Genomic DNA, 14,708 nt, shown 5'->3' with positions numbered 1-14,708 from the left:
CCTACCACCTACATCCATAACCAGCTCCTTCTGTGGCTTCTCATACTTCAAGATTTGCTACTGCACATCGGTGTCTTATCCCAACACTCGCTCCTGTTACCTTTCTAATTTACTCTGTACATTTTTAATGCATCGTCATTGTGTTTTGCCTTTCTTCATCTGGTTACGCTTTACAATTTCTTTGTTACTTATCATTAAATTGATCCTTTTGTGCGAATTTTCTTGCTAGCCTGAAGAACTGATTCAAAAGAAAGACATGGAATATCTACACTTGACACTCAGACGTGAATCAAAAGGAGAGTGTAGCTTAATCCGCACAGGACGGTGTGTATGGGCCTGGCTCATGAAATCCAGCTCTTCATATAGTAAACGTAGGAGGGATTAACTCTAGTGATTCACAATTCAGGTCAATCTTTCCCCGGCAACAACAGAGAAGAGATTTTGCCGGTATTGATGGAAACTAAACCCTAAAGAGCTTCAGCTTCGAGGCAGGGCCAAAAGAACAAGAAAAAAACAGCTTCCTTTGTATTGTTAACCGATGGATTCAAAATGCTAAATCACTGTTGCTCCACTTCTAGACCTTACACGTCCTAGCGCTGTTGGTACAGAGGTAATATGAGTGACACGCAAGCAACAGGAATACTGTCTGGCAAAAGTAGAAAGCGGGTCCCGGCAGTGAGAAAGTGGGGTAAAGTCTCATTACGAGGCAGAGCACAGGTCAGGTCCCATGAGCCTCTGCTCTCTTTTTTTCCTCTCTTTGCTCTGCTTGGACTTTTTCATCACAGTAAGACATTAGGTTTACTTTGGCTTAAATTTAGAGCTGGGAAACAGTAATTTTGAGCAGCTACCTCAATTACCGCGAGTAACCTTTTGGTCTCACTAGTACAAGCTTTTCTGTAGGACAGAGGTAGTCGCAACTTTTCAGTGTCCTTTCTCTCTCTCGCTTGCAAATAGACGCCGAAAGACGCAAGGTGTAAATGTAGAACCCCACTGTGGGCTTGTTCAAGTCTCGGTACTTTATACTTCAAATGAAATGATGGATATTGACCTCAGATTAGGATTAGGGTGTTAGACTATCAGGTAGATCATAAAGAGATTGAAATGAAAAGTAATGAATGGGTTTAACACCGGGCGGTGGCGGCTTGATTCTAAACGACAGAGAGCCAGAGTTGTCATAATCAATCTAAAGATCTTTTCGCAACGTTAGCTTTTTGACAGAAAACCGCTTTCAGCCGCTGCTGATCTGTCACATTTCATCTCATTGCAATTTCATGGGTAAACATTTGTGGAACCAAGTGGAGAAATCTCCCGTCTTCATCTGAAATGGATGGCCCCAAATGTTTCATTGCCTTTGGTAGTCGCCCGGTGGTTAATATCTATTGAGATGAGTGTATTAAAGCATGCCCTATATGATGAGAAGCTCCCTCCTTTCCCCCTGACAGAATAAGGAAATTACAGCTCAACATAACATCATTTCATTCAACTTGTATATTCATTAAGTGGAGATACGAAGCGACAAGCGAGGTTTTAATCTCGGCATTTTTAGAATGGAAAGAAAAAAAATCGGCCCACAAATTGCTTTTCATTAGCTTATAAACGCGCATCATCTTTTTTGATCGAACCTTGAGTAACAACCGTGGCATTTGATTAGAAAAGAACTGGGCTCTGTTTTCCTTAAAGAAAAGTTTTTCAGTTCAGGAGTGGGTTTTTCTCCACACAAGAAAGGAGCTTAATTTTCTTTAATGTCAGGGGGGTGATAGATCAGCTCGATGGCAGAGATAAACCACTGGTTCAGCCCTGAGTTTCTTTCACTTAATTTCGCAAAGTCTCCGAGCCTATAAATCAGCACTGGATCTCAGCTTAATTCAGATATCTGCATAGATCACCTCGCCGCTTTTCTTTCTCTCTTTATGGGATTTATCATCTTAAGTAGAAAGGAATCGTTTTCAGGTGGTTATTAAATTTCTTCAGTCCCTAAATGAACACGTGCTGCATGTCAGTGCAGATGGGTGGTGAAAAAAACTGCTGAGCGAGGCAGAGCCGAGTCACTCGGGACCTTCTATCTTCTGCTACGCCCCTGGCCCCCAAGCTGGCCTTCTGTAGCAATCGAGTGCCTTCAGTTTTCACAAACTCCGCCACGCTCTTTCCCTCAAAGTCTGCCTCACGAGTCTTTTTTTCGGCAGCTCTCCGTATGCAAAACCACCGGCAAACATGAGAGAAGTATTGCACAGGCAGCCTACCTCCTACACTGTTCTGTTCCTTTACAGAAAGATGCAGAAAAATACAGTTACAGTTACACCTGAGTTCTGATACCCTCATTTTGGATGCCAGAAGGTAAGCCAGTGTCTGGCTGAAAACAATTCTTGGTTTAATAAAATGCAGCACTTCTTTAAAAGGCCATTTTCCGCCTCAGGCTTGTTTGTGGTTGGCTATGAATGCACATTATTTGCGTGCACTTTTTTTTTTGCCGCCTGGAGAAAGCTGCCATGAATGTTAACAATAGCCAGCTCTAGCAGATCCTGCACTGACCATGTGTTTCTGTAGCTTTTCATCCACAGCTGGATTCAGTTCGCATTACTCAGATTTTAACGAGGCTAACTCCGTGTTCCAAAACAACTCGATAAATCTTAGCAGGGTTTGAGCGAAAAGTATTCAGTATGCTGTCAAAAAACCCTCTGATGTCTGAATGTGGTACTGGTGTGGAAATACACCGTCTGGATATCCCAAATTTTTGTTACTACCGTATGTTTGCTACCAGGCAAAAAGTCTAAAGTCTAGACATCAACCAAGTCTGTAGACATTTGTGGCTCACAGGCATCTATGGAAAGCTTCACAGCAATCCAACCAATAATTCTTAACTGTCACCTGCACAGGATAAACACGGTAGGTTAACCGACAGACACAACAATCGATAGCAACACAACAACCGACTGCTAACATGGCCGAGGATAAGTAAATGCTACACGTTTGTTGAATGAAACACAAAACGTCTCACAGATGGAGCCATGTTGTATTGGTGGATTGGTGAAGGCATCTGTGCACAAGAACACGGGCAAAGAGGATTACGATCCTACCACCCTGCGTAAATCAGGCTTGTTTTTGTGTGTCGCTTTCCTTTTCAGTGTCATCTAATGCAATCATCCTTCAATCAGTGTTCAACGGTGAAAATCTAATCACGCTGGTTTAAGGTTTTAGAAAGCCATCTGCTTTAATCCAATTCTTGACAAATATCTCTGTCACGGCGCTCCCTCTGCCACAATAACTACTAACCATTTCAGTGGGCTAATTTTACGGGTTCATCTCATTAGGGAGGAGACAGATGTGAAGGGTTGACAGTGTTTGAATTTTGGAGACAGCCGGTTATACCTCTCACACCCTCGCCCATCCCAGCGGGGGAATATTCCACCGCTGTGGCCACGGCTGGCTCTTCGGGCATCTGGACAACGACGGGCAGACGCTGAACTCCTTTCTGCCTGCCAAGGGCCCCTGCCTTACTCCATATTTCGCGTTCCCCGGAGCCTGGGCGTCGGAATGCCTTTCCGAGCATCTTAAAGGGCAGCTCACTCAGCCGTGAAAAACAGTCGAAATACTTACACTTGCCATAAATACCCATAAGCCAGGCAATCTTTCATGCTTTATAATGTTGTCCTCGTGAAACACAGCAACACTGAAGGCCTCTGATAGGGAAAACAAAAGGCAAATGACGGACCGTGCCCTTTTGTAATCTATCAATTTCTTCTAGAGCCTTTTGTCCTTCGAGCTGTGTGCAGCATGCAGGCCGGGCTGCTCACAGCTGTGATTGCACTGCCCTGAAAATGCCTGGGACAGTGTCCGAACTTGCTCAGCTGCATTTATTCGATGACCTTTCAGCCGATGCCACCTCGACTGAGACGTTCCCACGGATCATCCTGACATATCTGCTTCCCTGTTACAAAAAAGGATTTGTCAAGTTAGTGGAAATCTCTATTAGACAGTCCTGTAAAACAAAAAAGTGGTGTTTACAGGCAGCTGTGGCATTTACACGGGGGCCATGGGATCGCTTAGCGATATTTAGCATTTCCTGGCACTCTGTAAAGCTACTGGAGTGTCTCCATCCTGCTGGGTAAGTGAGTGGACTGGTACCATTAGCAGATAGACTGTGGGCACTGGCTACAAACTTAAGACCCATTGTTAGAGGAGCAGTTTAAATACCAGCATGTTGTTAATACCCCCACACGCTGATTCACACATACTGCCTCCTCACATACACAAGAGAACACGCACACGTCAACACTCCTACCTTTGTGCCTTTTTTTCCCAAGGAATCACCACTGTAATTTCCAATAGCCCCTCTGTCTCACTGTGTGTGCGAGAGAGAGAAAGAGAGTGTATGTGTAGCAGTCAATACAGTATAAAACAGTTCTTCTCTTGTAAGAGAGGTGAATTGTGCTGTACAACCACTTAACCCTCACTCCCCCCTATGCCAACCTCCCATGGCAGTCCCAATAAAACCTGGATTATTTTTGTAGCTCAACGTATGGCTGCTGACTTTACAAGCTCCCCTCCAGCTCCTGTGTGAGAGACTTGAGGCAGCATATCCAAAACCATCAATGAAGGTCTATTCAGCTGGGAGGAAAAATAAACACCCTTACCGATCCATTTTCTTTTGCTTTGCTTCAGTCTGGTAATATAAAGAGCACCATTAAAGCTACAGTTCCCCAACCAAGCCTGGTGGCTTTCCTGTCCTTTCTGCAATCGCCAGCTTTATCTGTAAATGTTTTTACAGTATGAAAGCCCCTTCCTGTCTGCTATAATGGAGGGTGGCAGAAAATTTTGAATCTTGAGAAACTATCCGATTGTTCAGTCTGACGTCACTAGCCGTGTCTGGGTCTAAACTCCGCTGCAGGTCCATATATCAAACGATCACTATGGCATTACTGAGAGTTGAAAAACTGTCTAAAGTCTTTCATCTTTAATAAAATGATCAGCGTTCTGCTCTACCAGGTGTAACAATTGAGTTTAACATCCAGGCATCCATGAAAACGGAATTTATGACATTTAACGGAGTTAGAAGTTAGCAGGGAGTTAGCTCGCTAGCTTCTATCTAAATACAATATAGCATGTCCTGACTGCGGGGTTTTGGAAACAAATTAAAACGTACAGCTCTGTTATCACTTCCAGCATAAATGAAGACGGAAAACTAAACAGCAGTGACGTTTGTAGGGTTACTGAAGTTGGGCTAGCTGGTATATAATGATGTGCTACGTGACCGCTAGCGACACAGCTATGTTAGCATAATATAAACAAGCTAACTTTTTTTCCACTCGATAAAAGTTAACGTGAGTGTTCTTGGTGGTCAGGAACAAATGTAATCGCATGGCAGGATGCTGTAAAAGGACCAAACTTCAGCCAGGAGAACAACTGAGATAATCCATCCACAATACGAGGTTAGTCATTCATATACTGCTGCATGGGCTGGGCTGTAGTTACATCCTAAGGTTTTAAAAACTGAGCTTAAATAAATGATTAGTGGTAATAAAAGCCGAGGGAGGTCAACAGTGATCACTGACTGTTTTAGGAGCTTTTTGAGATCAAATAGAAGAAAATACATAACATTAAACATGTTAACAACACAAAAGCCATATTAAACGCAGACTACTTTAGACCCGGAAGTAGGATTTGTCGCGTCATCACTGAACAACCGGATAAGGAGTTACGTGAGAAAGATCATCTTTTGACATTAGAAAATACAACAATTAACTGTGATAAACTGCCAAAAGTCACAGTTCTCTTGCCAGACAGCAGTCTGTGATGCCTCGTTCAGATCTTCAAAGCAACTTTAGTGCGTTAAAAATAAAATGGCAGTCTATCAGTCTGTGACTGAATGGGGCCTAGACGGCAATTAAATGCAAGCTGTTTGTGATAATAACTGTGATAAATCTGCAAAACGCTCAAATCTGTTGCCATCTGCAAACGCATTTACATACACAGAAATTCAGAGTAAAATTCACATTAACCAGTTGTATTCAAAGTCCAGCCAAAACTTCACTGGTTTGAATCACAAAGTTCTCCACTTGGTTTGTCACAATGACAGACACTTTTATATATAAATATCACCAGAACACAGTAATTTGGTACCCAGCTCAATAAGGAGAGATTATTAGAAGGAACTGAACATGATTTATTTATATACAGTATTCAGTTTGAGGTATTTGGTGGTTAGACTCCAATGGCCCATCACAGCAGAACGGAATCCCAGCGGAGATCGGGATAAGTGCAGGACCCCCCAGAGTCTAAATGCTGCTGTTGAAGATGAAGATGGAGACTTTAATAGAGCCTGAGTGGCAAGGAAGAGGCTGTGATGGGGAGGAGGTGGGGGAATGACAGATCAGCGGTGAGTACTCGGTTGTACGTGAAGGCTGATTGGCCTGAAGAAGGCAGGCAAAAAGATGACTGGATTAGACTAGCGATGTCACATTCAGCTTGACAGCGTGGGAAAGTGGAAGTGACGTAAAGCACAGATTAGCTGCCAAAACCTGGGAAGCAGATGGATGTGTACCACAGATCTCTCTGGTTGAACTTAACCAAAAGCTTCACGTAAGTTCTCTATGGTAACAAGATGCATCAGATTGATTGTCTGTGTCTATAAAGTAGATGGAAATTATTTGCAAGCTTTCACAAGAGGCAACCAATTAGACTGGTTGTCTCTCGCCAGGCAACCAGTGGAATTGCCTTGTGATCAGAAGTAGTTTCTTAGTTGGTCGATCAGTGTACCTTCACTGCACCTACTTGCAATTGGTCACTGAGTGCAAAAAGAAATTCAGTGCAATAATCACAGCGAGATTGCCAAACAGCACAAGGCGTTATTTTTACACTAGCTGGCCGCTTTCTTCTACTCAATGAAAAATTACGTTTAAGATCTGACTAAACAAATCGCTGCAGGCAGGCTCTGGATGTAAACTGATAAAATGTTCTTGTGTACACTGATCAGGAATAACATTATGACCGTGACATGTGAAGTGAGGAACACTGATTATCTCTTTATCATAGCACCTGATAGTGGGTGTAGATTAGGGCACAAGTTTAAATTTTTGTCTTCAAAGTTTATGTGTTAGAAGAAGAAAAAATGGGCACGTGTAAGAATGAGGGCATATTGTGATGGTTAGACGGCTGAGTCAGAGCGTCTCCGAAAGTGCAGTTCTTGTGGGGTGTTCCAGGTCTGCAGTCAGTGTCTATCAAAGTGGTCCCAGAAACAATGCTACGGTTTTGTTGGCTAAGATACCACTGATAGAAACAGGAAAATAAAAATTGAAATTGGCTAAAATAACATTTTACTTTTGATTAAAATGTTAAAATTTGTTTGAAATTTGCACGTCACACTTTGTTTTTTATTATAACATTTGAGGGTAGAAAATTGAAGATAAAATTTGGATTCAATATATAATTCATGTTACTCAAAGTCCATATTATATATGGTGAAATGCATTTTGTAAAGAGGAATACTTTCAGTTAGAGACACATATCTTGGACAATACCAGATTAGCAGTATAGTATGACAAGATGACTCTAACTCCTGAAACTCAGATTTTCCAGCCTGATTGAAAATGCTTTTTTTTTTTTTTAAATTCCACATCTCAAAAAATCACAATTATTTCTTTGCGCAACCAACAACCCCAAACTATCAAAAATACTCAAAGGAAAAATTGAAAAAAAAATAAAAAGCTGGTAGGATGTTTTATTTTTTTGCATTTTCAAACATCACTAAATTCAATACAGTACGTAAAACTGAGGATTCGTAGGAGGTTGTGCTTGAAGTTTACTACCATTACAGCTGAATATGTTGTAGTAGACAAACATTACTTTACTCGAATTACAGTTCTATGTATATATTTATATATAAATTGCCCTCTATTCTTCAAGCTCGGGTCCTCTACCAAAGGCCTGGGAGCTTGAGGGTCCTGTGCAGTATCTTTGCTGTTCCTAGGACTGCGCTCTTCTGGACAGAGATCTCCGATGATCTCTCGCTTAGCTTGGGAGTCACTGCACCGAGTGCTCCGATTACCACTGGGACCACTGTTACCTTCACCCTCCACATCTTCTTGAGTTCTTCTCTGAGCCCTTGGTATTTCTCAAGCTTCTCGTGTTGCTTCTTCCTGATGTTGTTGTCATTTGGTATCGCTACATTGATCACTACGGCCGTCTTCTTCTGCTTGTCCACCACCACTATGTCCAGTTGGTTAGCCACCACCATTTTGCACATCTGTATCTGGAAGTCCCACAGGATCTCCCATTTTGACCTCAGGACTTCCACGCCATACTCAGCACAGATGTTCCTGTACACTATGCCGACCACTTGGTTATGGCGTTCCATGTATGCCCTGCCTGCTAGCATCTTACACCCTGCTGTTATGTGCTGGATTGTCTCAAGGGCATCTTTACACAGCCTGCACCTGGGGTCTCGCCTGGTGTGATAGACCCCAGCCTCTATGGATCTTGTGCTCAGAGCTTGCTCCTGTGCTGTGTAGGGATGGGTATCGTTTAGGTTTTATCCGATACCAGTACCAAACCGGTACATTTGAAACGGTGCCGGTGCTCGAACCGGTGCTTAAAGAATGGAGAACACAAAATTGGTCCAAAAACCTTTCATGTTCAGCTGTTTTTTTGTAAAAAGATAACGTTAGCCTTTTCTGCAGCTATAGGGGATTTATGTTATCACTCTTGGCTGGAAGCAGTGCTTAATCAATGGGGAAAACACAAACTTTGTCCAAAAACCTCTCATGTTTAACTGTTTTCCACTTTTTCTTTGGTCATTTTAGCCTTTTTGGCCAGGGTGAAGGGAGTATCTGTTAGGTGTGGCTGTGTGCAGGCAGGAATAGGACCCAAGGTGCAGACTCCGGAGACAGATGTGAACTCAAAACAACTTTAATGTTAAACTCAAATATAACATAACTGGAAAAATCAAAATAAACTTACACCAGGAGGAATGACAGAACACACAGCTAGGAAAACGGTAGATCGCGACACGGACACAGAGAAACACAGGGCTTAAATACACAGAGGGAGCAATCAGGGAATGGGTAACAGGAGGGAAACACAGCTGGGGCAAATCAGAACTGACGAGACCAAAGAAGCATAAACTGAACACACTGAGAAAAGACAGAGACCTTCAAAGTAAAACAGGAAACACATAACACAGACTGAACAAAGACACAGACTCACATGCAGGCACTACAAAGGGAACAGAGACGTGGGAACAGGGCAGACACAAACACTGACTGAACACGGGGATATAGGAACTTAAGATACACATAGACGCGAACTAGACAAGGGGATGCAGGTGATAGGGGAGACAGAGCAACTAAAGACGACAGAGACATAAGCCATAAGACGGAACTCAAAGAAACCAAAAACTAGGAAGTATAAATAATATCAAAAACTCAAAAACCCTGGGTCGACGACCCAGGCATCCTAACAGTACCCCCCCCTTAAGGGCTGGCTTCCAGACAGCCCAAACCAAAACATCAAAACCAAAAACAACCCAACCAGGGTGGGGGGCGGGGGAAACAGGATGGAGGGCTCGAAACAAATGAAACACATTGAGCCAGAAACAAAAAAAAAAAGTGCAAACACTGGAGCCCGGAAAGCAACAGAACAAAAAACAGGCTCATGACAGGCGCAGGCAGCCAGGAAAAACAGTTCACAAAAAGTTCAGGGGGCCGGCCCGGAGGCTGACAGCACAATAGTCCAAACCCGGGCAGTTCAGGGGGGCGGCCCGGAGGCTGACGGCCCAAGAGCCCAGAAAACAGTTCAGGAGGCCGGCCAGGCAGAAGGCACCGGTGGCGACAGAGCAGATCAGGAGGCCGGCCGGGCGGGAGGCAGCGACGGCGACCGAGCAGGTCAGGAGGCCGGCCGGGCGGGAGGCACTGGTGGCGGAGTAGTTCAGGGGGCCGTCCATGACGGCGGCGTAGTTCAGAGGGCTGTCCAAGACGGCAACGACGTCCAGTCATCGGCCGGACAGAACGTGCAGGATGAGCAGGCCGGGCGGGACGAGCAGGCCGGGCGGGACGAGCAGGCCGGGCGGGACGTGCAGGAACAAACAGCATGAAGACCTCAGGAGCAGACGAAGCTGAACACTCGGAGACTGGACCAGGCGGAGCTGCAGAGGCCGAAGCCGGATCAGGCTGAGGCGAAGCAGGAACAGAGGCTGCTGCAGAGGCTGAGGCCGGACCAGGCGGAGCTGCAGACTCGGAGGCCGGACCAGGCGGAGCTGCAGACTCGGAGGCCGGACCAGGCGGAGCTGCAGACTCGGAGGCCGGACCAGGCGTAGCAGCAGACTCGGAGGCCGGACCAGGCGTAGCAGAGGCAGAAGCTGGACCAGGCGTTGCAGAGGCAGAAGCTGGACCAGGCGTTGCAGAGGCAGAAGCTGGACCAGGCGTAGCAGAGGCAGAAGCTGGACCAGGCGTAGCAGAGGCAGAAGGCTGAACAGGCTCCTCGGGCCCTCCAGCTGACGTGGCAGAAGGCTGAACGGGCTCCTCGGGCCCTCCAGCGGAGACAGGTGGCTGAACGGGCTCCTCGGGCCCTCCAGCGGAGACAGGTGGCTGAACGGGCTCCTCGGGCCCTCCAGCGGAGACAGGTGGCTGAACGGGCTCCTCGGGCCCTCCAGCGGAGACAGGTGGCTGAACGGGCCCCTCGGAGCCACCAGCAGGAAGAGGAGGCTGAACGGGCCCCTCGGACCCTCCAGCGGAGACAGGAGGCTGAACGGGCCCCTCGGACCCTCCAGCGGAGACAGGAGGCTGAACGGGCCCCTCGGACCCTCCAGCGGAGACAGGAGGCTGAACGGGCCCCTCGGACCCTCCAGCGGAGACAGGAGGCTGAACGGGCCCCTCGGACCCTCCAGCAGAACCAGTTTGCAGAACAGATGAAGTGGGTGTGATGTCAGAATGTCCAGAGTCAAAATGCTCAACAGTTCTGTTGTGGCGGCGGCCAGAACGCCGTTTCCTTCGGGATGAGGAAACAGGAACCGGTGGAGAAAAAGAGACCTCCTCCTCATCCTCTGACCACATGGCTGCCAGGAAAAAGGCAGGTGAACGAGAACCCAGCTGGTGTGGGGAGGGAGAGGAAGTCCGTGGCAGTGGTGAAACAGAAGGAAAGTGTGTGTAGTCCTGGAGTAACGGTGGGGAAGATGTAGAGAGAGAGAGAGCAAGCTCACCAGCCTTGACTTGCTCTCTCCAGGCAGTAATGGTGTCGTCCAACTTAGTGTCCTTAGCAAACTGGCTAAGCCGGGGGTTAAACCGAATGATGGCCTCCACCGCACTCAGCCCCACTGCCATGGTCCTTAAATCAGGGGACTGGGCGATGCGGTCAAGCAGGCTCACCATCCGCTCCATCTCAGTGTTGTACTCCGAGGAAAAAGAGTCTGCGGGGTCCATGTTCTGGTCGCGATCTTCTGTTAGGTGTGGCTGTGTGCAGGCAGGAATAGGACCCAAGGTGCAGACTCCGGAGACAGATGTGAACTCAAAACAACTTTAATGTTAAACTCAAATATAACATAACTGGAAAAATCAAAATAAACTTACACCAGGAGGAATGACAGAACACACAGCTAGGAAAACGGTAGATCGCGACACGGACACAGAGAAACACAGGGCTTAAATACACAGAGGGAGCAATCAGGGAATGGGTAACAGGAGGGAAACACAGCTGGGGCAAATCAGAACTGACGAGACCAAAGAAGCATAAACTGAACACACTGAGAAAAGACAGAGACCTTCAAAGTAAAACAGGAAACACATAACACAGACTGAACAAAGACACAGACTCACATGCAGGCACTACAAAGGGAACAGAGACGTGGGAACAGGGCAGACACAAACACTGACTGAACACGGGGATATAGGAACTTAAGATACACATAGACGCGAACTAGACAAGGGGATGCAGGTGATAGGGGAGACAGAGCAACTAAAGACGACAGAGACATAAGCCATAAGACGGAACTCAAAGAAACCAAAAACTAGGAAGTATAAATAATATCAAAAACTCAAAAACCCTGGGTCGACGACCCAGGCATCCTAACAGTATCTGCCATCAAACGAGAAGACAGGCGCATGTATCCACGACAGTGTTTGCTAGTTCACCTTATATGCATTAATGTAATAACACTTTTAGCGTACTCAACATAAATTACACACGAACAACATTAAGCTACTCACGCAGAGAAGAATGGCTGCTGCTGCCATCATCATCCTCATCATTTCTGCTACACTGGCAGGGCTAGGGGCCAGGACTCTCCTCTTCGGGTTTTTGGGGGACGTTGCTAACTCTGTGTCCGATAACAGGCACCACACCCGCAGTAGATGTGCTCGGTGTGAGGTCTCGCAGCAAGCTATTAAATACGGCGCATTTCTCGGCTTTTAACAAAATGCTATACGTCACCAGGTGTTTCATCAGATTCGAGGAGTTACCTGCTTTGACAGTATCACAGTATCAGCTTAAAGCACTTGTTGCAGGCTGCTGAGTTTGCATCTTTTGCTGTGAAGTACAGCCAGAGTTTTGACCGCTTTGCCTTGGGCATTTTTAATCTGTAGCTCTGCTCTAAAAGAACGTACGTACCTGGGCCCGCCTACTATTCTTGGAAACGTAAAATGATTGGCTAGAATCTAAAGTGTGTGACATCTCAGAAAAAAAAAGCACCGAAATAAAGCATTGAAATGTGCGCTGCTTTTCGGTCTGGTTACTTCTGTCTTTCAGTCCAGCTTTGTCCAGCTGCTGGTAGGATTTCATGGTGTGCAGTGCCTGTTAGAACTGTACAAACTGTCTTCATTTGTACTTTGAGTCCATCTATCCGCTCACATATAATGTATGCACTGCTGCACCAATTTTCTATTTTCCTATCAACATACCGTATAAAGAAGTGAGGGGTGGTTTAAGACTTTTGCACAGCACTGTGTTGTTAAGGTGATGTACAAAGTGCAAGTGCATATTTTACAGCTTTTCTAAATTAAGACCTGGCTCCAAAGAAAATGTTATTGAAGTCTGGCATAAGACCCCTCCCCCTTCCCCAGACCAATTACTTCTATACCGTCCCTAATTTTCAACATATTACAAAAACACGGGTTGTCCACTCTGGTTAGTCTCGTTGACCGCTGACAATAGATTCTCTTAAATTATGGGGTCGTTTCGCAGTGATAAAGAACCAAGCCACTGTCAAAGAGGGATATGATTAATAAGCTAGGTAATGTAATTCACAAATACTTGGACTCCTTTCTCAAAGAATACATTAATTTGCTTATTACCTGCTCGGGATAGAATTTTATACAGCACTATATTACCTTGATGTCATAACTAAAAAATTGCCACTTGCATCCTCTTATCCTTTAAAATTGGGACTGAAATTAATTTCCCTTCCTCTCTGAGCTGCTTGATAAAATCAAAGTCGAGAGAATATCTGCTCCAGGCAAAGCCAACTTTTCAGCAATTTCTCATCAGAGCTCGACGAGATGTGCGAGGAGGACGATGACTAATTCTATGAAAATTAATCAGGGCAACTGCATGGGGGTGGAGTGCGTGGGCTGGGGGTGTATTTCCTGGATAATTCAACTTTTAAGCTTGTATTTAGAAGTGGCGATAACAAAAGTAACGACTTATTTCTGTGATTGGAAACTGTAATGTAGCATTACTTAAATTGAAATCATAATTTGTTGCGCTCCATTGTTGGGCTACACTGTGGGGGGAAAAAAATGTGGAGACCGAGTCGGGGTAGGATGGGTGGGTGCTTCAGGGGGCTGCTGCATCAGCATGTGTGCAGTAATGTGATAGCAAGGTCTGGCAACACAAAGAAAACACAGCCAGTTCTCGAACAAGCAAGTAAGCCTGTTACGGGGGCACATGGGGGGTGGTACATGGTGCAATGGAGTGGCGGTGGGCGGGTGGTCTGGACAGCATGGCTTCAGTAAATTTTTCTACTTTCAAGTAGTCCTGAAATAGTCTTAAAATACTGGATTTCTAAAGTACATTAAATATAAAGGTGTGACAATGAGGGAGAAATAAAGTCAGGAAGCTTTTCCAACATCTGCTGCCAAAAGAAGCCTTTTCCCCCCACTTTTTAATCTCTTTTAGTGCCATATGTGTCTACTTTTTATTTTACAGTAGTTGTCATGCTACCATTTTATTACTCATGAACTGTATTTTTCATGGATCCTCTGTGCCCTGAAAGCTCAGCATATCTCTTTGCTGTTCGATTTCTATCATGAAAAAGCTTACTTTGGCTCCAATCTTTTTTCTTTTTTCTTTTTGCCAACCAGAGAAATATCATTTCTTTTGTACTATAAGTCATATTTATGACTGGAAGGAAGGTTTTATGTGGAGCACTTGAAGGTAGAGCTACGCTTCTTAAAGTCAAACCTGGCTCACTTTCAGCAGCATTGCATGCATAATTTTGGAAGTAACAGTTGGTTAGTGGGTGACAATGCACCACCAGGGTTTAATGTTGCCTTCGTTAGCTCAGCAGGATAGCACCTGAAGCACTGGAGGCTTTTGCTTGTTGAGGTCAACTTACAGGTAAGTTATTTACGTTTGCTGCTATGTGGTAAATACTCCACAATGCAAAGGAGAAAAACTGTCACCAAACCAAATGTAGCTTCTGAATGTAGCCTGTGCTACTTCAAAAGAGCACTTACTGCATATAATGTCCTTTTTAAAGTTCTGTCTCTCTTTTTTGCACAGCCAAA

General features: G+C 45.2%; 1 protein-coding gene across 1 annotated transcript; it reads right to left on the bottom strand.

Moving 5' to 3' along the window:
* Nucleotides 1–2,854: 2,854 nt before the first annotated feature.
* On the bottom strand, nucleotides 2,855–11,408 carry LOC147316818 (uncharacterized). Its single transcript, XM_086313054.1, has 4 exons — nucleotides 9,575–11,408; nucleotides 3,367–3,519; nucleotides 2,996–3,034; nucleotides 2,855–2,865 (listed from the first exon to the last, which is right to left on the bottom strand). Exons 1-4 carry the CDS (start codon nucleotides 11,406–11,408, stop codon nucleotides 2,855–2,857), a joined length of 2,037 nt encoding a protein of 678 aa, XP_086169180.1.
* Nucleotides 11,409–14,708: the final 3,300 nt, after the last annotated feature.

This window comes from Aulonocara sp. 'chitande type north' Nkhata Bay, linkage group LG12 (assembly GCF_057382095.1).
Source record: "Aulonocara sp. 'chitande type north' Nkhata Bay isolate Kocher_YH1m ecotype deep benthic linkage group LG12, A_spYH_male_GT1.1, whole genome shotgun sequence".
Lineage (NCBI taxonomy): Eukaryota > Metazoa > Chordata > Actinopteri > Cichliformes > Cichlidae > Aulonocara > Aulonocara sp. 'chitande type north' Nkhata Bay.
The sequence above is the reverse complement of the archived record's forward strand: the minus strand, read 5'-3'. Positions and strand labels throughout refer to the sequence as shown.